The sequence below is a fragment of the Lithobates pipiens genome, unplaced genomic scaffold (genome assembly GCF_037356315.1).
Source record: "Lithobates pipiens isolate NorthernLeopardFrog02 unplaced genomic scaffold, aLitPip1_a1.2 Scaffold_10, whole genome shotgun sequence".
NCBI classification, from domain to species: domain Eukaryota; kingdom Metazoa; phylum Chordata; class Amphibia; order Anura; family Ranidae; genus Lithobates; species Lithobates pipiens.
The window spans coordinates 1,177,965-1,202,279 of NW_027507686.1; the positions used below are offsets into that span (position 1 = coordinate 1,177,965).

Sequence of the window (24,315 nt, forward strand, 5' to 3'; positions counted from 1 at the left end):
TTAAATAATATCAGAGCGCTGGGAACATTTGGGCGGCAGGATAAATGTTGGGAAAGCCGATATTCTGTAGCTGTGTTTGCAATCTATGGCAGTTAAGTTCCATTCCTCCCCAAGCTCTACTGCAAAATGTTTTGCGGAGTTCTTCTTTAACAAGCAATATGCAGCACTTTATACCTTGAATTAGGAGAATGCCTGCGAGGATCGGTCTCCTCTCCTTCCTGTACAAGCTCGGTGTATGGCTGGAGGGAATGGTCGGTCATGTGATGTTCGCCGGTCTGGGTGGCTGTGTGTTTGGAAGACGGATTCTTTCTGGAGGAGTCAGACCTGCAGCTCCAATCTCTGCACTTCGGCCCTGTGAGTGATTCCTGTACAGCCCAATGCCTGTCACTTCCATTACAGGAGCCCGATGAGGAGAGCGCGGCGATGTCCGGGGAGACCGCGGCGATGTCCGGGGAGACTGCGGTGATGTCCGGGGAAACGTGCAGACTTGTCTTCTCCTAGATATGAATAATAAGATATGTAATCTATAAATGCTACAACACAGCAAAGCAACGAGAGTACATACAGTGTACACAGGCATGTATATAGCGTGTGTGTATAGCGTGTGTGTGTATAGCGTATGTGTATATATATATATATATATTACTGTGTGTGTGTGTACAGCCGGGGCCAAAAGTCTTGAGAATGACACAAATATGAATTGTCACAATTTGCATATTCTCCATATCAGTCGGTCAGGATGAGGCCCAGAAGTTGAGTGACAGCACGCCGGGGGGAATTACAGAGGTCAGGAAAAAGAAGAATCACCACAGCAAATATCAAATCTTCTCATTAACTTCCCATAGTAACATCTGACACTTATGATGTCATTATACTTCCGTATCCATAGTAACATCTGACAAAAAGGTTTGGCCACGGCTGTACCTGCAGAATATGTGAACACTCAGTTATCACTCTATTAGGTACACCTGATTGTTACAGCCCAATTTAAACATAATTAACCACTTCCCACCCGGCCGTATATGTGCATTGCATTAGCCGTCTACTCCTGATAGGACGTTCAGGAACGTCCATCAGGAGGAGCGGGATCGCGCGGGCGCGTGCCCACGCAGCGGCGCGATCCCGATGCGCCCGTGTCACCGGGACACGGCGCATCTCAGATCGGCAGGAGGGCTCTGTGATTGGCCCTCCTGATCACATGACGGCCGTGTCCAATCACGGCCGTCATGTGATGTAAACAAACAGCCGGTTGCTAGGCAATCGGCTCTCCTCTCCTCACACGGAAGTCACCGCTGAGGAGAGGAGAGCAGAACGCTGCAGCCGGCTGTTGATCAGTGAGTATGGGCTGTTTTTTACAGCTTTTTACTCACTGATCATCAGTGTAGTGTAAACACACAACACACCACACAGTGTAAACACAGTCCCACATATGTCCCCAAAACACACATGTCCCCAAAACATACATGTCCCCAAAAAATAAAAACACGTCCCTAATAATAAAAACATGTCCCCCCCACATATGTCCCACTAAAATCACATGTCCCAATGATTATCTGCACACATATGTACAGTGGTGTGAAAAAGTGTTTGCCCCCTTCCTCATTTCCTGTTCCTTTGCATGTTTGTCACACTTAAGTGTTTTGGAACATCAAACCAATTTAAACAATAGTCAAGGACAACACAAGTAAACACAAAATGCAATTTGTAAATGAAGGTGTTTATTATTAAAGGTGAAAAAAAATCCAAACCATCATGGCCCTGTGTGAAAAAGTGATTGCCCCCCTTGTTAAAACATACTATAACTGTGGTTGTCCACACCTGAGTTCAATTTCTCTAGCCACACCCAGGCCTGATTATTGCCACACCTGTTCACAATCAAGGCATCACTTAAATAGGAGCTGCTTGACACAGTAAGGTCCACCAGAAGATCATTAAAAGCTACACATCATGCCGAGACCCAAAGAAATTCAGGAACAATTGAGAAAGAAAGTAATTGAGATCTATCAGTCTGGAAAGGGTTATAAAGCCATTTCCAAAGCTTTGGGAATCCAGCGAACCACAGTGAGAGCCATTATCCACAAATGGCGAAGACATGGAACAGTGGTGAACCTTCCCAGGAGTGGCCGGCCGCCCAAAATTACCCCAAGAGCGCAGCGACGACTCATCCAAGAGGTCACAAAAGACCCCACAACAACGTCCAAGGAACTGCAGGCCTCACTTGCCTCAGTTAAGGTCAGCGTTCATGCCTCCACCATCAGGAAAAGACTGGGCAAAAATGGCCTGCATGGCAGAGTTCCAAGGAGAAAACCACTGCTGAGCAAAAAGAACATCAAAGCTCATCTCAATTTCTCCACAACACATCTTGATGATCCCCAAGACTTTTGGGACAACATTCTGTGGACCGATGAGACAAAAGTAGAACTCTTTGGAAGGTGTGTGTCCAAGTATATCTGGCATAGAAGGAACACTGCATTTCATAAAAAGAACATTATACCAACAGTAAAATATGGTGGTGGTAGTGTGATGGTCTGGGGCTGTTTTGCTGCTTCAGGACCTGGAAGACTTGCCGTGATAAAAGGAACTATGAATTCTGCTGTCTACCAAGAGATCCTGAAGGAGAATGTCCGACCATCTGTTTGTGTACTCAAGCTGAAACGAACTTGGGTTCTGCAGCAGGACAATGATCCTAAACACACCAGCAAGTCCACCACCGAATGGCTGAAGAAAAACAAAATGAAGACTTTGGAGTGGCCTAGCCAAAGTCCTGACCTGAATCCTATTGAGATGTTGTGGTATGACCTTAAAAAGGCCGTTCATGCTCGAAAACCCTCTAATGTAACTGAATTAGGACAATTCTGCAAAGATGAGTGGGCCAAAATTCCTCCAGGACGCTGTAAAAGCCTCATTGCACGTTATCGCAAACGCTTGGTTGCAGTTGTTGCTGCTAAGGGTGGCCCAACCAGTTATTAGGTTTAGGGGGCAATCACTTTTTCACACAGGGCCATGATGGTTTGGATTTTTTTTCACCTTTAATAATAAACACCTTCATTTACAAATTGCATTTTGTGTTTACTTGTGTTGTCCTTGACTATTGCTTAAATTGGTTTGATGTTCCGAAACACTTAAGTGTGACAAACATGCAAAGGAACAGGAAATGAGGAAGGGGGCAAACACTTTTTCACACCACTGTACGTGATCACCTGCACACATATGTACATGATCATTTGCGTACATATGTCCGTGATCACACAAACCAATTATTATACACTTAACGGAATTTTTTTTACCAAAAACATGTAGCAGAATACATTTTGGCTTAAATTTATGACAAAATTTGATTTTATTGGATTTCTTTTAAAATAGAAAAAAGAAAATATTGTTTTTTTTCCAAATTTCCGCTTTTTTGCGCTTATATCGCAAAAAATAAAAAACGGAGTCGTGAATAAATACCACCAAAATAAATCTCTATTTGTGCGAACAAAATGATAAAAATTTCATTTGGGTACAGTGTAGCATGACCGCGCAATTGTCACTGAAAGCGCGAGAGCGATGAAAGCTGAAAATTGGACTGGGAAGGAAGGGGGCGAAAGTGCCCTGTATTGTAGTGGTTAAAAAAAAAAAAAATTAAACTAAAAAGCAGCTTAAATTGAATTGCTTACCTCTATAGTGCTTTTTCCTTGCAATACCTCTCCTTTGCCACAAGATGTCCTCAGTCTCCCACGTTGCCCATCCTTGGGCTGAAGACTGAGGACATTCTGTGAGTACGGGGTCTGAAAAGCGTCACCATAACACTTTGCACTTACAATGTACTGATACATAGACAGGAACTGATATCCCCACATCAGAGGGTTACTTTAAGGTGGTTTTCAAAGTGATTTTTAGGGTGCAATGCCCTTTAATCCTAATGGCTCCTGGGTTACAGACGTTCCTTTCATCTATCCTGGACTTGTTCTTGTGCCAATCAATGTCCCCTTTTAGTTGGTAACACAACATTATAACAAACACTCAATGTTCTAACAATTGCTTGTTTTTCGGGAGACACATCAATACTGCCCATTTCTCGCCCACATATTGAATCTATGGCCAGTTTGTTGCCCACCTCTGGTTGTGATTGCCCGTTTGTTGCCTGCATATTGTCAGGACTGTAATTTATTGTCTTGCTATTGTTAAGTAATCGTTTCTTCAGAGAACCATTTTATATGACTGAATACCCCTCAGGCCTGTCCCCATCAGATATCCTGCTGCTGGTTTGCTGCAGTGTAATGACACTGGAGACTCATTTTAGTGACTTTTTGGAGGATGGTCGATGCCGGCGGTGATGTATTGGTGTAGGAAAGGGTTTATCGGTGCACAATAGTTCATCATACCAGCCGAGCATCTCTTAGAAAGCCACGCCTGTTGTTGCTGAGCATGCACCAGATTGGTGAAGTGGTCACCATGTAAGTATATGAAGGGCCACTATATATATATACAGTATATACTATAAATATACAGGCACATTCTATATACAGTACACATTACTGTAAAATGTTGTCATGGTGGGTGAGACGTCAGTTTGATAAGCGCTCCGGGCAGGAGAAATAACAATCGATATGTCAGGAAGCACTCAGCACCCCCCCCCCCCATTATACAGAGATATAAGAGCGATCATCCATCACAATGAATCTTTTAGTCATCTCTCCAGTCAGTCTATGCGATCCCTGCACTCCGCCAGCGATCGGTCTATGGAGAGGTGTGTTAAACAGCATTTCTGATCTCTGAGACCCCAGATGATCATTCTTTTCTCTATGAAGAGAAGAAATAATGCTGAAGAGTCGCTGAACTAGAAAACGGCGTTGGGTGTGTGCGACTTACACGAGGCCAGACAGAGGTCTTCCCATCCGTGCTTCTCAGTGACACGTCTACTCGTGTGTAGTCAGCTACATATCCATCATACATGGGCAGATCTTATATTGTGAGAATGACAGGGAGCCAGAGATCTGACAGAATGACGGGGGGGCAGAGATCTGACAGAATGATGGGGGGGGGCAGAGATCTGACAGAAAATGAGGGGGGGCAGAGATCTGACAGAAAATGACAGGGAGCCAGAGATCTGACAGAATGACGGGGGGGGGGGGCAGAGATCTGACAGAGAATGATGGGGGGGCAGAGATCTGACAGAAAATGAGGGGGGGCCAGAGATCTGACAGAGAATGATGGGGGGCCAGAGATCTGACAGAAAATGAGGGGGGCCAGAGATCTGACAGAGAATGACGGGGGGGCAGAGATCTGACAGAGAATGACGGGGGGGCAGAGATCTGACAGAGAATGATGGGGGGCCAGAGATCTGACAGAGAATGACGGGGGGGCAGAGATCTGACAGAGAATGACAGGGGGGCCAGAGATCTGACAGAGAATGATGGGGAGCCAGAGATCTGACAGAGAACGACGGGGGGCCAGAGATCTGACAGAGAACGACGGGGGGCCAGAGATCTGACAGAGAATGACGGGGGGGCAGAGATCTGACAGAGAATGACGGGGGGGCAGAGATCTGACAGAGAATGACGGGGGGGCAGAGATCTGACAGAGAATGATGGGGGGCCAGAGATCTGACAGAGAATGACGGGGGGGCAGAGATCTGACAGAGAATGACAGGGGGGCCAGAGATCTGACAGAGAATGATGGGGAGCCAGAGATCTGACAGAGAACGACGGGGGGCCAGAGATCTGACAGAGAATGATGGGGGGGCCAGAGATCTGACAGAGAATGATGGGGGGCCAGAGATCTGACAGAAAATGAGGGGGGCCAGAGATCTGACAGAGAATGACGGGGGGGGCAGAGATCTGACAGAGAATGACGGGGGGGCAGAGATCTGACAGAGAATGACGGGGGGGCAGAGATCTGACAGAGAATGACGGGGGGGCAGAGATCTGACAGAGAATGATGGGGGGCCAGAGATCTGACAGAGAATGACGGGGGGGGGCAGAGATCTGACAGAGAATGACAGGGGGGCCAGAGATCTGACAGAGAATGATGGGGAGCCAGAGATCTGACAGAGAACGACGGGGGGCCAGAGATCTGACAGAGAACGACGGGGGGCCAGAGATCTGACAGAGAATGACGGGGGCCAGAGATCTGACAGAGAATGATGGGGGGGCAGAGATCTGACAGAGAACAACGGGGGCCAGAGATCTGACAGAGAATGATGGGGGGGCAGAGATCTGACAGAGAATGATGGGGGGGCAGAGATCTGACAGAGAATGATGGGGGGGCAGAGATCTGACAGAGAATGACGGGGGGGGCAGAGATCTGACAGAGAATGACGGGGGGGGCAGAGATCTGACAGAGAACGACGGGGGGCCAGAGATCTGACAGAGAACGACGGGGGGCCAGAGATCTGACAGAGAACGACGGGGGGCCAGAGATCTGACAGAGAACAACGGGGGCCAGAGATCTGACAGAGAATGATGGGGGGGGCAGAGATCTGACAGAGAATGATGGGGGGGCAGAGATCTGACAGAGAATGACGGGGGGGCAGAGATCTGACCGAGAATGACGGGGGGCCAGAGATCTGACAGAGGATGATGGGGGGCCAGAGATCTGACAGAGAATGATGGGGAGCCAGAGATCTGACAGAAAACGACGGGGGGCCAGAGATCTGACAGAGAATGATGGGGGGGCAGAGATCTGACAGAGAATGACGGGGGGCCAGAGATCTGACAGAGAATGGTGGGGGCCAGAGATCTGACAGAGAATGGTGGGGGCAGGGACCTGGCAGAGTTTTTCTGAACCCCTGAACCTTCAGAACCAGTCCCACATTTTTGTTTTGGTATTTGGTGATATATATGACAAAAATATTTCTTTTTTTTAACAAGGTTTGTGAATGATGAGAGATTTCTTTTTTGATTCACTTGGGGTAACCCCGACATTGTTCTCCATATGGGGGGACAAAGACCTTCTCAGCCTCAGAATAGAGAAAAGACAATATCAGTCTGACCCCCCCCCCCCTCCCCCTCCCGGGGGCACTCTACCCACAGACCAGCCATGTGAGAATCTCTATAGATAAGAAAGGAAATAGACCCGTCTATAAATCAGCCACCAATTAAAGCTTAATTTCACCCTAAAGAGGCTACAACTACCTATGAACATGACCTACCTTGGGTACACTGCCCTCCTGCTCTGTACTTCCAGCACAGGAAGGATTATTCTGTAACTTCTCTGCAGGTTTGTTACTCTGCTCCAGTAATCTCTGATTGGAACCCACCAGACTGGGATCATTTCTCTGCTCCAGTAATCTCTGATTGGAACCCACCAGACTGGGATCATTTCTCTGCTCCAGTAATATCTGATTGGAACCCACCAGACTGGGATCATTTCTCTGCTCCGGTAATCTCTGATTGGAACCCACCAGACTGGGATCATTTCTCTGCTCCAGTAATCTCTGATTGGAACCCACCAGACTGGGATCATTTCTCTGCTCCAGTAATATCTGATTGGAACCCACCAGACTGGGATCATTTCTCTGCTCCGGTAATCTCTGATTGGAACCCACCAGACTGGGATCATTTCTCTGCTCCAGTAATCTCTGATTGGAACCCACCAGACTGGGATAATTTCTCTGCTCCAGTAATCTCTGATTGGAACCCATTAGACTGGGATCATTTCTCTGCTCCAGTAATCTCTGATTGGAACCCATTAGACTGGGATCATTTCTCTGCTCCAGTAATCTCTGATTGGAACCCATTAGACTGGGATCATTTCTCTGCTCCAGTAATCTCTGATTGGAACCCATTAGACTGGGATCAATTCTCTGCTCCGGTAATATCTGATTGGAACCCACCAGACTGGGATCAATTCTCTGCTCCGGTAATCTCTGATTGGAACCCATTAGACTGGGATCATTTCTCTGCTCCAGTAATCTCTGATTGGAACCCATTAGACTGGGATCATTTCTCTGCTCCAGTAATCTCTGATTGGAACCCATTAGACTGGGATCATTTCTCTGCTCCGGTAATATCTGATTGGAACCCACCAGACTGGGATCATTTCTCTGCTCCGGTAATATCTGATTGGAACCCACCAGACTGGGATCATTTCTCTGCTCCGGTAATCTCTGATTGGAACCCATTAGACTGGGATCATTTCTCTGCTCCGGTAATCTCTGATTGGAACCCACCAGACTGGGATCATTTCTCTGCTCCAGTAATCTCGGATTGGAACCCACCAGACTGGGATCATTTCTCTGCTCCGGTAATCTCGGATTGGAACCCACCAGACTGGGATCATTTCTCTGCTCCAGTAATCTCTGATTGGAACCCATTAGACTGGGATCATTTCTCTGCTCCAGTAATCTCTGATTGGAACCCATTAGACTGGGATCATTTCTCTGCTCCGGTAATCTCTGATTGGAACCCATTAGACTGGGATCATTTCTCTGCTCCGGTAATCTCTGATTGGAACCCACCAGACTGGGATCATTTCTCTGCTCCAGTAATCTCGGATTGGAACCCACCAGACTGGGATCTTTTCTCTGATGCTTTAAATGGCTGTTTATAAATGGTAATGTGAACATGGCATTGGCTGCTGGTCTCTGATGAGGACTCCTATCTCTACTTTCTTCTGGTTCCTCCATGTTTGTAATATCCTGAAAGCAAAAAATATATAAAAAATATGCAAAGCCAACATAATGTGTAACAAACTGAATCTAAATGAACTTCTTCTATTGTTTCTTCAGTATTACCCAACCCGGGGGTCAGGTCCAATCACTGGGGGTCAGATCCTATCACCAGGGATCAGATCCTATCACCAGGGATCAGATCCAATCACCAGGGGTCAGATCCAATCACTGGGGGTCAGATTCAATCACCGGGGATCCGATCCAATCACCGGGGATCAGATCCAATCACCAGGGATCCGATCCAATCACCGGCGGTAAGATCCAATCACCGGGGATCAGATCAAATCACCAGGGATCCGATTCAATCACCGGCGGTAAGATCCAATCACCGGGGATCAGATCCAATCACCAGGGATCCGATCCAATCACCGGGGATCAGATCCAATCACCAGGGATCCGATCCAATCACCGGGGGTCAGATTCAATCACCGGGGGTCAGATCCAATCACCGGGGGTCAGATCCAATCACCGGGGGTCAGATTCAATCACCAGGGATCCGATCCAATCACCGGGGGTCAGATTTAATCACCAGGGATCCGATCCAATCACCGGGGATCAGGTCCAATCACCGGGGATCAGATCCAATCACCAGGGATCCGATCCAATCACCGGGGTCAGATTCAATCACCGGGGGTCAGATTTAATCACCGGGGTCAGATTCAATCACCGGGGGTCAGATTCAATCACTGGTGGTGGTGGGATTGTCACCATGTCATTATTTATGGATCATCACTTCAGGCACTTCTGTGGAGTTTATCATTGCATGGGCACGTTATTGGTGGCTCTCTGTGGACATTTATGTTATGAACTTTTTATTATTATACGTTTTTTTTTACTTTTCTATCTCTTTTCTATTGTGTTTTGACATATGGAAATACGTATGATCACTAAATACAAGGATTGCTTAGCACAGCACTTTGATTTTAAAGTTTTGCACAATATTTGCCAATTGTGGTGCTAGCAGCTTTTCTCATAATCACTAGAACGATCTTCCCGACCTACAACTTGCTTCACGTGGCGATCAGCGCTCCCATTAGAATCTGTGTTCAATATTTACAAACTGGAGCTGAATGGTGCTTTAAAAGCTTTGACAAAGCTTGGTGTTCACCCCGCTCCTATCCAAGCCGGAGCCCGGGCGAGACAGGTGAGACGGGCCTTGTAAGGAAAGGAGATTTAAAAAAATCAGACGGACCTAGAAATAGAACATGTTTCAAATCTGTCCGACGGACTCCATTCCTATCGGGAAAACCGTTTGTCTGTGTGCTGGTCCGACGGACCAAATTACGAGGCAAGGGCAGCTATTGGCTACTGAATTTCCTTTTTTAGTCCCGTCGTACGTCATGACGTTCAAAACGAACGGACTTTCGAGCGGACTTTAGTCCATTCATGTGTGGCCAAGTCCGTTCGTTTGGAAAGTCCGTCGGAACTCCGCTGAAAAGTCTGTCGGGAAGACCATCTGACCTAGTCTCCTGGAAAGTCCGGTCCTGTGTATGCGGCATAAGAAAACTTCCCGTCACCTGAAGAAGCTCTATGGCCCCATTCACACCTGAGCGTAGCGTTTTTTCCGGCGTTTTGTTGCACATATTTGCGAGTTTGCATACAGCATTTTACGGAGTTTTTTTTATTAGCCAATAGGAAAAATTATCATCTGTTTCATCATTTGTTGCTATGTTTTTAGATTTTGTCATCTGCTTCCTGCTCCAAAAATGCCCAAATCTGTCCGAATCGAGCGACAAAAAAGGGCCAGAACTTGTTTGGCTTCCGGCGACTTGGAGTGGAGATGTGAACCATATCCATAGAGAATAATGGATTTTTTTCCCCTCAAGCATTTTGTAGCTTCAGGCTTCAAGCTATAAAACGCTCACCTGTGAATGGGGCCTAAATGCCCCAATACTTACCCCAGCGTCATATTGGGGCTGTTTATGGATACCTTTACAGACACTTACCTCATTATGCTGCTGCTGTAGATATTCTATTTTGCGATAAATTTCTTTTGCTTTCTCCCAGAATTCATCATGGCGGTTCTCCGGGATCTTCCAGGCCGCAGCCTGTTCTGCATTTGGCGTTTGTTCACTCAGAGACAACATTTCAGCTGCAATCAGCGAGAGGAAAAATGAATCAAAGAAAAGAGAATATTATCCCCAAGCTGGTAATAGTTCTATAAATCGCCCCAAAACACCTGATCCCAGGGGGGTAAAAAGCCAGAGAAACTCACAGAATGAATGAAGGGTGGAAGAGCCATTCCCGAGAGTCCAGTCCATCGGACTGTGGCGACCCCTCCTCCCCCTCCAATGTATTATTTGTGGTCTGACCCTTTCTTCGCCTTTAGGGTCCATTCACACCAGAAACGGTCACTCAGCATTTTTGCATGCACAGTGACATGCGTTTGACACACGTATCTATGTGCGTTTTCATATATTTTTGGGAATTTCTGTGTATTTGCAGTGCAGAAAAATTTGTCTTTTTGTACTTCACTGCAATATTGTGGACACTGCCCATAGAATAGACGGATTCCATCGGATTGTCTATGAAGTCAGCAATGTGTCCCGCTGCATGTGGAGGGAACGGGCCCGACCGGGAGATTTATTCAGAACATTTTACATATAATCATCTGATACATTTATTTTCTCTTATGCCGCGTACACACGATCGGAATTCCGCCCAGAAAAAGGCCGATGAGAGATTTTCATTGGAAAATGCGACCATGTGTACGCTCCATCAGAACTTAGCTGTCCGAATTTCCACCAACCAAAAATTGATAGCATGTTCTCAATTTTCCCGACGGAAAAACTTTCTATCGGTAATTCTGATCGTGTGTATGCAATTCCGAATACGCCAAAAATCACGCATTGCTCAGATTCAACTACGAGACGGAAGCTATTGGCTACTGGCTATTGAACTTCCTTTTTCTAGTCACGTCATACGCGTTGTATGTCACCGCGTTATAAACGATCGGAATTTGATGTGACCGTGTGTAGGGAAGACAGCTTGAGCCGAATTCCGTCTGAATTCCGTCGGGAAAACCATCAGAGCTTTTCCCGGCGAGAATTCTGATCGTGTGTACGCGGCACTAGACTTTGTAGAAAGTAGCAGATCTCAGTTAGAGGATTGTTTTCACTCTCCCCGTCGTCACCAATATATAGATAGTTTTATAGATCGATTCATACAAATCTGCCATTGGCTGACACCGGGGAGATCACATGACCTGGCTGGAAATAGGTAAGTATACAGATTTGTCAGAATAGGTGGGGGATGGAACATTTTTAAGACTAGTTAGGTAAAGCCCGGAAATTTACTTTAAATCTTTCATTAAAATAACAGCTGGTGATCCCGCCATGACGGTCCTTGCTCAGGCGCTTCCTGTTATTGGGTGACGAGGCTCCGCCCCCTGTCTCCTGATTCTGCTCCTGTCAGACAGACTTGTGGTGGTGGACATTTCAGCACATATGACACGGCCGCGGTCCTCTACTCTCCCCATCGGGAAGTCAGAAGACACGCAGCAATCAGTGCAGCAACAAAGTATAAAAAGAAAATAAATCGGCACTCAGACAAAAACAGCAGTTGCTTATGGCACACACTGCTGCAGCCCCCCCAATCTGATCTATTTAGGGTTTACATCTACTTTAACCATTTAAGGACTGCAGGGTTTTACCCCCCTTCCTGACCAGACCATTTTTTGCGATACAGCACTGCGTCACTTTAACTGACAATTGCACGGTCGTGCGACGCACCCAAAACAAAATTAATGTTTTTTTTTCCACAAATAGAACTTTCTTTTGGTGGTATTTGATCTTCTCTGTGTTTTTTTTTTTTTTTTTGCAATATAAACAAAAAAAGACAATTTTGAAAAAAAAAAAAAAAAAAAATATTTTTTACATTTTGCTGTAATAAATATCTCAAAAAAATTATATAAAAAAACTAATTTCTTCATCACTTTAGGACGATATATTATTCTACATATTTTTGGTAAAAGAAAAATCACAATAAGCGTATATTGATTGGTTTGCACAAAACGTGTTGCATCTACAATATAGGAGATAGATTTATGGACTTTTTTTTTTTTTACCAGTAATGGCGGTGATCTGCGAATTTTAGTGGGACTGTGACATTGTAGCGGACAGTTCGGACACCTAACTGACATTTTTGACACTTTTTTTTGGGAACCAGTGACATCATTATAGTAATCAGTGCTAGAAATATGCACTGTCACTGTATTAATGACAATGGCAGGGAAGGGGTTAACATTAGGGGAGCGATCAAGGGGTTAAATGTGTTCCCTGGGTGTGTTTTCTAACTGTATGGGGGATGGGCTGCCTGGGGAAACACACAGATCTGTCTTCTTGGATAGCAGAAAGACAGGATCTTTGTGATTTCCCCTGTCAGAGTGGAGATCTGCCTTGTTTACACCGGCAGATCCCTGTTCTGTCACTGTGGGGAATGATTGCAGGTGGCCAGCGGACATCGAGTCCACCCCACCTGCTGATTGACTCCCCCAGCTGGCCAGTGGGCGCCACTGGCGGTACCCGCCCACAAAATAAAAACTTGTTGTGCCTCTTACTAAATACCTCGGACTGTCTACTCTCCAAAAAGGGTCACTTGGGGGTATTTGTACTGTCCTGGTGTTTTCGGGCCTCAATAAATGAGATTGGCTGTCAGTACATCGAGATTGATCGATTGATCAGATATATATCCCATAGTTTGTGGTCTCTATAACTTTCCTACACACTACATAATATTCACTGATTTGGGGGATTTTCACCAAGGAAATGGAGCAGAACACATTTTGTTCCCCAGAAATACATGTACAGCGGGTGAGAAGTGACAGTCGCTGTCGTGCGTCTCTTACTTGTATGGCGGCAGTTCTGAAGGACAAAGGTGGCAGCTTTGTGCGTCTCGTCATCTTGTGACTCCGTCAGCACCTGGATCATGAGGGGGAGTCCGTTGCCTCTCAGCAGCTCATATTGATTTGGTTCTGTTGAATGAGACGCTCATTACATTCTGATGACATAAATGATTGTGCGTCGGATCATTGCGGGGGAAGCATCACTGTCTCAGCCATACACAGCGAACGCCCCCGAGGTCTGACAGCACTGAGAGATACAATACAGAGCCCCTCCCCCGAGGTCTGACAGCACTGAGAGATACAATACAGAGCCCCTCCCCCGAGGTCTGACAGCACTGAGAGATACAATACAGAGCCCCCCCCCCCCCGAGGTCTGACAGCACTGAGAGATACAATACTGAGCCCCTCCCCCGAGGTCTGACAGCACTGAGAGATACAATACAGAGCCCTCCCCCGAGGTCTGACAGCACTGAGAGATACAATACAGAGCCCCTCCCCCGAGGTCTGACAGCACTGAGAGATACAATACAGAGCCCCCCCCCCCCCCGAGGTCTGACAGCACTGAGAGATACAATACAGAGCCCCCCCCGAGGTCTGACAGCACTGAGAGATACAATACAGAGCCCTCCCCCGAGGTCTGACAGCACTGAAAGATACAATACAGAGCCCTCCCCTGAGGTCTAACAGCACTGAGAGATACAATACAGAGCCCTCCCCCCAGGTCTGACAGTACTGAGAGCTACAATACAGAGCCCCCTCTCCCCCGAGGTCTGACAGCACTGAGAGATACAATACAGAGCCCTCCCCCGAGGTCTGACAGCACTGAGAGATACAATACAGAGCCCCCCCCCGAGGTCTGACAGCACTGAGAGATACAATACAGAGCCCTCCCCCGAGGTCTGACAGTACTGAGAGATACAATACAGAGCCCCCCCCCCCAGGTCTGACAGCACTGAGAGATACAATAGAGCCCTCCCCTGAGGTCTGACAGTACTGAGAGATACAATACAGAGCCCTCCCTCCCCCGAGGTCTGACAGCACTGAGAGATACAATACAGAGCCCCCCCCCCCCCCCGAGGTCTGACAGCACTGAGAGATACAATACAGAGACCTCCCCCGAGGTCTGACAGCACTGAGAGATACAATACAGAGCCCTCCCCCGAGGTCTGACAGCACTGAGAGATACAATACAGAGCCCTCCCCCGAGGTCTGACAGTGCTGAGAGCTACAATACAGAGCCCTCCCCCGAGGTCTGACAGCACTGAGAGATACAATACAGAGACCTCCCCCGAGGTCTGACAGCACTGAGAGATACAATACAGAGCCCTCCCCCGAGGTCTGACAGTGCTGAGAGCTACAATACAGAGCCCCCTCTCCCCCGAGGTCTGACAGCACTGAGAGATACAATACAGAGCCCTCCCCCGAGGTCTGACAGCACTGAAAGATACAATACAGAGCCCCCCCCCCCCAGGTCTGACAGCACTGAGAGATACAATACAGAGCCCTCCCCCGAGGTCTGACAGTACTGAGAGATACAATACAGAGCCCCCCCCCCCCCCCCCCCAGGTCTGACAGCACTGAGAGATACAATACAGAGCCCTCCCCTGAGGTCTGACAGTACTGAGAGATACAATACAGAGCCCTCCCTCCCCCGAGGTCTGACAGCACTGAGAGATACAATACAGAGCCCCCCCCCCCAGGTCTGACAGCACTGAGAGATACAATACAGAGCCCTCCCCTGAGGTCTGACAGCACTGAGAGATACAATACAGAGCCCCCCCCCCCCCCCCCCGAGGTCTGACAGCACTGAGAGATACAATACAGAGCCCCCCCCCCCGAGGTCTGACAGTACTGAGAGATACAATACAGAGCCCTCCCCCGAGGTCTGACAGCACTGAGAGATACAATACAGAGCCCCCCCCCCCCCGAGGTCTGACAGCACTGAGAGATACAATACAGAGACCTCCCCCGAGGTCTGACAGCACTGAGAGATACAATACAGAGCCCTCCCCCGAGGTCTGACAGTGCTGAGAGCTACAATACAGAGCCCCCTCTCCCCCGAGGTCTGACAGCACTGAGAGATACAATACAGAGCCCCCCCCCGAGGTCTGACAGCACTGGGAGATACAATACAGAGCCCTCCCCTGAGGTCTGACAGCATTGAGAGATACGATACAGAGCCCTCCCCCGAGGTCTGACAGTACTGAGAGATACAATACAGAGCCCTCCCCCGAGGTCTGACAGCACTGAGAGATACAATACAGAGCCCCCCCTCCCCCGATGTCTGACAGCACTGATCTCATGTGAATCACACACACTGCCTTCCAGCTCCTACATGACAGTATCAGACACAAAGCCAGCCGGTATTATTTACCTTTGTAGGGCTTTTTATGTGATACTTCCGTACAATCTCGGAGGACATCATTGCAGGGTCAGGTCAGGCAGTTGGTAGAAGAAGAAATAATTGCACTTTCCAGCCTCCAGCATTTTACTAATAAACTTTTCTGACATGCAGCCTTTAATATGTTCCCCATCCTGAATCTGGTCTGCAGTGTACGTACCCTCAGATTCCCTTCAATAGGAAAGTCTGCCAACAATCTGACAAAGGAAGACCAGCTTTGTATTGTTAAGCAGTTCAGGCCATGCAGGCACTGCTAGAGGACAAGAGGCTGCAGTCCCAAAGAAAGAAGATTACTAAGCTTGGCTGCAATGGACTTTACACAGCGTGTGCCCCGAGCCTCCGCCCTGCTTTCTGTACATCGTCCCTTATTCTCAGATTAAACTTTTTGCCCCCCCCCCCCCCCATTCCACTGGAGCGCCCTCTACCCTTTGATAACAATATTATGCAAACAAACCTGTTTTATGGATCTTTGGTTAATTTTCAACATAACAGGTCCTCTTTATCAGGTGATGGGTACTGAAGAGCGCCACCCCTTTAGCAATTCTCTAGATCATCCAGAGTAGGGGGTGGGGGGGCTTGATGCCCTGGGCTCACGGGAGGTGGGTTGAAGGACTGGGATTGGTGAGTGGGTGACATATTCCTGACCAGTAATATAAAGTACTTACCGCAGTCCTCAGTGCAGTGGCCCAGAGTGAGGACAATGCTGAACCTGTCCTCGGGATCCAGACTTGTGTGGGCCAGCAAGGCGATCAGATTGGATACGATGCTGTACTGTGACAGATGATGCACAGCTCCGCCTACAGAGACAACAAAAAAATATCACATTCAACAAACAGCGTTCAGAATTCCAAAAATTCTAAACGTGTATCAAATATTTAGATTGCCATTTACTGTCACACAGCAGGACCCCGATGTGTCTATTATATGGGGGGAGGGGACAAATCACAGAACAAATCAAGTTCTAATAATGTCTTTGGATTATTTCTAAACTATTTTTGCACTATTTGTACTCAAACCTGCGATGTTTCTACAAAGATGGGGGATGGGGGTCATCAATTGCACAGGGCTTTTGCTGGAAATTTGAATAGCAAAGTCTGGGGGGGGAGGGGATATATAACCTTTAGTAGTTCAGGTTGGGTTTGTTGTGGAAATTTTATGAAGATTATTTAATATGTATTGTCACCTTGTCTCCAGTGTTGGTTCTCTCACTGCCCACAGATCTAAAGCCCGGGCCGGGGCAGACTGAGGGCAGATGAGACCCGTGTTGGTAGTGGAAAGATTCCCGAGGTTGCAGAGTGGGGGTCTGTCCGCCAGTGAAGGGCCCCTGTGCAATGCACAGAACGATCGTCTGGGGGGGGGGGATATGTTCACCCTGCAGACACATTATCGGTTATGGGGGATGGGTGCGCTCGTGTCACCCCTGTGTGTCTGATCAGCATGTGGGGGGGCCGTGGCGTGTCTCTGCAGATAATCTCCCATCTACAGGAATGATAGGATAATCCGGGTATGTGGTGTTCTCTGAACAATGCAGAATAAGGATTAACACCAACGGTAAAAACGGGAGTCTTTGGGTGCGTTGTGGTCGGAGGTGTTTGGGTGCGTTGTGGTTGGGGTGTATTTGGGTGCGTTGTGGTTGGGGGGTCTTTGGGTGCGTTGTGGTCGGGGGGTCTTTGGATGCGTTGTGGTTGGGGGGTCTTTGGGTGCGTTGTGGTCGGGGGGTCTTTGGGTGCGTTGTGGTCGGGGGTCTTTGGGTGTGTTGTGGTCGGGGGTCTTTGGGTGCGTTGTGGTCGGGGGGTCTTTGGGTGCGTTGTGGTTGGGGAGTCTTTGGGTGCGTTGTGGTTGGCGAGTCTTTGGGTGCGTTGTGGTTGGGGGGTATTTGGGTGCGTTGTGGTCGGGGGGTCTTTGGGTGCATTGTGGTCGGGGGGTCTTTGGGTGCATTGTGGTTGGGGAGTCTTTGGGTGCGTTGTGGTTGGCGAGTCTTTGGGTGCGTTGTGGTTGGGGGGTCTTTGGGTGCGTTGTGGTTGGCGAGTCTTTGGGTGCGTTGTGGTCGGGGGGTCTTTGGGTGCGTTGTGGTTGGGGGGTCTTTGGGTGCGTTGTGGTTGGCGAGTCTTTGGGTGCGTTGTGGTCGGGGGGTCTTTGGGTGCGTTGTGGTTGGGGAGTCTTTGGGTGCGTTGTGGTTGGCGAGTCTTTGGGTGCGTTGTGGTTGGGGGGTCTTTGGGTGCGTTGTGGTCGGGGGTCTTGGGTGCGTTGTGGTCGGGGGTCTTTGGGTGCGTTGTGGTCGGGGGTCTTTGGGTGCATTGTGGTCAGGGGTCTTTGGATGCGTTGTGGTCAGGGGCAGGGTCCATGATTCCAAGGTCATCCATGGGGTTTCTTTTGTCTTACAGGAGAGCATGGCTTACAGGTACAGGGGGCGGGGAATCATAGACACTGACCCTGCATAGACACGCCCATAAACTGCCCTAGTCATTGTTCATTGGTGGGGATCTGTATAACTCCTCCTGATTGCCTGTGCTTGATTGGCTGATTGTGAAAGCAACCAAGCTCTATTTATATATAAATAAAGATTGCTCCCGTGATCAGGACAGTCGAGTTGTGGAGCTGAGGAAGTGAGGACATGAGGAAGTGAGGAAGTGATGATGTGTTATGTGGGAAGATACGGGACACAGGGTCCTACTAGCATGCATTATACCAAAAGGCTGGAAGTGACATGGAATTTGCAGGACAGGATATATAGATGGAGAGGTGTCCCAGGAGGCCATAGATGGCTCCATAGGACTGATCTCCCAATCCACATTGGAGGGGGAATCCTCCTTGTATTGTGACAGCGGGAATTTCCCCGACATCACAATACATGATCAGACCTACCGGCTAGAGAGGAAAGTTTCCAACAGAAGCCAATTAATAGATCAATGTTCCACCACAAGGCCCATACATGGATCAAAATTTAGCCGGATATCTCTATCGGCAGCTCAGAAGTCTTTGCCCCGTCACAGGCATGCCCCAATTTCCTCCCCGAACCCCCCACACACCCTCTAGCCCCCCCGTCCCACCCCTGTATAATGTTTTCTTATACCTTCTTCCTGTAGTGAACATCTGACTTTATTACTACCTGTGATATCATCATCCGGCTTGTAGAATTCTTGTAGGGGCAGCTACTGGGAGCTCAGTGCCAACAGACATGGAGACTTCCACCAGAACTACATATCCCAAAAACCCTTTCCCTGCACACAATGTCTGGGCATCAGGAAGCAGCATTGTATAGCTGGGAAAGAAATCGATGTGTGCCTGAGGAGAGGGGAAGAGAAGGGTGAGGAGAGGGGCAGAGAAGAGTGGGGGGTAGGCAGAGTTCTGGAGTCCAGCAGGCAGAGCTGACAACCATTCTGGAATTTGAGTGCAGCAGAGGCACGGCGTTGTTAGCATCTACCGCTGTATATACCTGTGCTAGGTAGATGTATATACTCTTTTTGTGGGATACAGTATATACCTGTGCTAGGTAGATGTATATACTCTTTTTGTGAGATACAGTATATACCTGTGCTAGGTAGGTGTATATACTCACTTTTGTGGGATACAGTATATACCTGTGCTAGGTAGATGTATATACTCTTTTTGTGAGATACAGTATATACTTGTGTTAGGTATGTGTATATACCTGTGCTAGGTAGATGTATATACTCACTTTTGTGGGATACAGTATATACCTGTGCTAGGTAGATGTATATACTCTTTTTGTGAGATACAGTATATACCTGTGCTAGGTAGATGTATATACTCACTTTTGTGGGATACAGTATATACCTGTGCTAGGTAGATGTATATACTCTTTTTGTGAGATACAGTATATACCTGTGCTAGGTAGGTGTATATACTCACTTTTGTGGGATACAGTATATACCTGTGCTAGGTAAATGTATATACTCACTTTTGTGGGATACAGTATATACCTGTGATAGGTAGGTGTATATACTCTTTTTGTGAGATACAGTATATACCTGTGCTAGGTAGGTGTATATACTCTTTTTGTGAGATACAGTATATACCTGTGATAGGTAGATGTATATACTCACTTTTGTGGGATACAGTATATACCTGTGCTAGGTAGATGTATATACTCTTTTTGTGAGATACAGTATATACCTGTGCTAGGTAGGTGTATATACTCTTTTTGTGGGATACAGTATATACCTGTGCTAGGTAGGTGTATATACTCACTTTTGTGGGATACAGTATATACCTGTGCTAGGTAGGTGTATATACTCACTTTTGTGGGATACAGTATATACCTGTGCTAGGTAGGTGTATATACTCACTTTTGTGAGATACAGTATATACCTGTGCTAGGTAGGTGTATATACTCTTTTTGTGGGATACAGTATATACCTGTGCTAGGTAGATGTATTTCAGAGATTTACAGATTTTTTATTTTGCCCTAACATACACTTTAAGGACCAAATCACACTGCAATTGCAGAACGGTCAGTTCGCTCCGGCCACTCTTTGTTTCCGGCTGCCTAGGGGGCAGTGTGGTGCACAATTCAGCATACCACACCCTCCCCCTTTTTTTGTGGCAGCTTTATTTGAAGTGTACAAAACGTACATTTCATTCACTAAATGTCGGGACGTGAGCGCTCTGCTTGACACTGAAGTGCGATTCGGTGAGCTGTAATAAAATGTAGCATGTCGGCATCGTCTCGCAGCACAGAGCTGAGCGGCTTTGCAGTGTGAATGGGATATATAAGAAACAATTGTTTCCTATGTGTCTCTGCGCATCCTGCTGTAAAACGCCGGTCACATGGTGCGAATCGGCCCGCCAGGCCTCATGAACACATAAAACAATGCTGCTTATACAGGCGTCGGGTGTCTTGTCTTCAGCCTGTATACCCAGCTCTACGTTCGTCTATGTATCCATACACACTTGGGCCTTTTTTCAGGCATATTTCTAGAGGAACATTTTCAGGCCAAAAAAAAAAAAACCTCCCCAAAAATTACAAGTACGTTTTTGAGAGAAAGTTTCTGGTAGAGGAAACGTTGACGTGCGTTTAGGAGAGCTCAGCACAAGTGTACATTGCTTATAAAAGAAAATGCTAAAAAAAACTCCCCTAAACTCGGAGCAATAAGAGCCGCTATCAGCGTTTTTATGCTGCTTTTTCTACCACAGCTTCTGCCATGGATGTAGCCCCCCTAGTGTACATGGACCCCAGTAGGGGTGACTTGTAAGCAGATCAGATACTCTGGGGAGTAATGTAATCTTCAAATCATAAATCAAATCCGGGAGATCTTCATGTCCAATCTGCAGAGAAACAAAGATACCAAATAGCAAGTACTGGAGCCCCGCCCCTTTCAGAAAAGTAGAGCAGTCGCCACTTTCATTCTTTGTTTCATTTCCAATAAAAGATACATAACCTATAACTTCCATTCCACGTTCCCTCCACATTTCTGTACTGCCCACAGATAACGATCACTTACGGTTCTCTGCGATACACGCATCCAGAGTCTTCGATACCACCACAGCCAACATGCAGTCCATCCCCCCCGTCTGCACATTGGTCACCAGCTGCAGGAGAACATTGGCCAACGTGTCCAACCCACCGACAGATACGAAGCAATCCTGAGAGAAGCCTGCGGAGACACAAAGAATCACGGCGTCATCACGCCTGACATTTATATCTTTATTTCTATTATTATTATACAGGATTTATATAGTGCCAACAGTTTGGAAAGCGCTTTACAAAATAAAGGCAGACATTACAGTTACATTACAATTTGGTAGAAGAGGAATCAGAGGACCCTGATCCTGAGAGCTTACAATCTAGGAGGGAGGGGCAATTGATGCAAAAGGTAATAGCTGTGGGGGATGAGCTGATGGAGGAAGTAAAATGGTGTTGGTTAGAAGCAGGATAGGCTTCTTTGAAGAGAAGAGTTCTCAGGGATCGTCTTAAGATGGATAGATTAGGGGACAGTCAGACAGATTGGGGGTAGGGAGTTCCAAAGGATGGGAGAAACTCTGGAGAAATCCTGGAGGCGATCATGGGAGGAGGTGACAAGGGAGCTACAGAGCAGGAGGTCTTGGGAGGACCGCAGAGAGCGGCTTGGTTGGTATTTTGGGACAAGGTTAGTGATGTAGTTGTGGACAGCTTTGTACATTATTGTTAGTACTTTGAATTTTATTTATTGGGTGAGTGGAAGCCAGTGGAGGGATTGGCAGAGAGGGGTGGAGGACAATGAATGGAGACCAGTGGAGGGATTGGCAGAGAGGGGTGGAGGACACTGAATGGAGACCAGTGGAGGGATTGGTAGAGAGGGGTGGAGGACACTGAATGGAGACCAGTGGAGGGATTGGTAGAGAGGGGTGGAGGACACTGAATGGAGGTCAGTGGAGGGATTGGTAGAGAGGAGTGGAGGACACTGAATGGAGGTCAGTGGAGGGATTGGTAGAGAGGGGTGGAGGACACTGAATGGAGGTCAGTGGAGGGATTGGTAGAGAGGGGTGGAGGACACTGAATGGAGGTCAGTGGAGGGATTGGTAGAGAGGGGTGGAGGACACTGAATGGAGGCCAGTGGAGGGATTGGTAGAGAGGGGTGGAGGACACTGAATGGAGGTCAGTGGAGGGATTGGTAGAGAGGGGTGGAGGACACTGAATGGAGACCAGTGGAGGGATTGGTATAGAGGGGTGGAGGACACTGAATGGAGGTCAGTGGAGGGATTGGTAGAGAGGAGTGGAGGACACTGAATGGAGGTCAGTGGAGGGATTGGTAGAGAGGGGTGGAGGACACTGAATGGAGGTCAGTGGAGGGATTGGTAGAGAGGGGTGGAGGACACTGAATGGAGGTCAGTGGAGGGATTGGTAGAGAGGGGTGGAGGACACTGAATGGAGACCAGTGGAGGGATTGGTAGAGAGGGGTGGAGGACACTGAATGGAGGTCAGTGGAGGGATTGGTAGAGAGGGGTGGAGGACACTGAATGGAGACCAGTGGAGAGATTGGTAGAGAGGGGTGGAGGACACTGAATGGAGGTCAGTGGAGGGATCGGTAGAGAGGGGTGGAGGACACTGAATGGAGGTCAGTGGAGGGATCGGTAGAGAGGGGTGGAGGACACTGAATGGAGGTCAGTGGAGGGATTGGCAGAGAGGGGTGGAGGACACTGAATGGAGACCAGTGGAGGGATTGGTAGAGAGGGGTGGAGGACACTGAATGGAGACCAGTGGAGGGATTGGCAGAGAGGGGTGGAGGACACTGAATGGAGGTCAGTGGAGGGATTGGCAGAGAGGGGTGGAGGACACTGAATGGAGACCAGTGGAGGGATTGGCAGAGAGGGGTGGAGGACACTGAATGGAGACCAGTGGAGGGATTGGTAGAGAGGGGTGGAGGACACTGAATGGAGACCAGTGGAGGGATTGGTATAGAGGGGTGGAGGACACTGAATGGAGGTCAGTGGAGGGATTGGTAGAGAGGAGTGGAGGACACTGAATGGAGGTCAGTGGAGGGATTGGTAGAGAGGGGTGGAGGACACTGAATGGAGGTCAGTGGAGGGATTGGTAGAGAGGGGTGGAGGACACTGAATGGAGGTCAGTGGAGGGATTGGTAGAGAGGGGTGGAGGACACTGAATGGAGACCAGTGGAGGGATTGGTAGAGAGGGGTGGAGGACACTGAATGGAGGTCAGTGGAGGGATTGGTAGAGAGGGGTGGAGGACACTGAATGGAGACCAGTGGAGAGATTGGTAGAGAGGGGTGGAGGACACTGAATGGAGGTCAGTGGAGGGATCGGTAGAGAGGGGTGGAGGACACTGAATGGAGGTCAGTGGAGGGATCGGTAGAGAGGGGTGGAGGACACTGAATGGAGGTCAGTGGAGGGATTGGCAGAGAGGGGTGGAGGACACTGAATGGAGACCAGTGGAGGGATTGGTAGAGAGGGGTGGAGGACACTGAATGGAGACCAGTGGAGGGATTGGCAGAGAGGGGTGGAGGACACTGAATGGAGGTCAGTGGAGGGATTGGCAGAGAGGGGTGGAGGACACTGAATGGAGGACAGTGGAGGGATTGGTAGAGAGGGTTGGAGGACACTGAGTGGAGGTCAGTGGAGGGATTGGTAGAGAGGGGTGGAGGACACTGAATGGAGGTCAGTGGAGGGATTGGTAGAGAGGGGTGGAGGACACTGAATGGAGACCAGTGGAGGGATTGGTAGAGAGGGGTGGAGGACACTGAATGGAGGTCAGTGGAGGGATTGGCAGAGAGGGGTGGAGGACACTGAATGGAAGCCAGTGGAGGGATTGGTAGAGAGGGGTGGAGGACACTGAATGGAGGTCAGTGGAGGGATTGGCAGAGAGGGGTGGAGGACACCGAATGGAGGCCAGTGGAGGGATTGGCAGAGAGGGGTGGAGGACACTGAAGGTGCGGTGAGATAGGTAAGATTCGAAC

At 48.2% G+C, this 24,315-nt stretch overlaps 1 protein-coding gene across 3 annotated transcripts in view; it reads right to left on the minus strand.

Moving 5' to 3' along the window:
• The window catches only part of TERB1 (telomere repeat binding bouquet formation protein 1), a 76,681-nt gene that overhangs the window by 33,904 nt on the left and 18,462 nt on the right, over nucleotides 1–24,315 (minus strand). For all 3 annotated transcript variants that reach the window (XM_077450717.1, XM_077450726.1, XM_077450709.1), the window contains exons 8-13: nucleotides 21,366–21,518; nucleotides 16,566–16,697; nucleotides 13,503–13,628; nucleotides 10,603–10,748; nucleotides 7,136–8,623; nucleotides 175–497 (exon numbers count right to left, since the gene is read on the minus strand). In XM_077450717.1, the coding sequence (XP_077306843.1) occupies nucleotides 175–497; nucleotides 7,136–8,623; nucleotides 10,603–10,748; nucleotides 13,503–13,628; nucleotides 16,566–16,697; nucleotides 21,366–21,518 (2,368 nt within the window). The remainder of the gene's footprint in view (nucleotides 1–174; nucleotides 498–7,135; nucleotides 8,624–10,602; nucleotides 10,749–13,502; nucleotides 13,629–16,565; nucleotides 16,698–21,365; nucleotides 21,519–24,315) is intronic.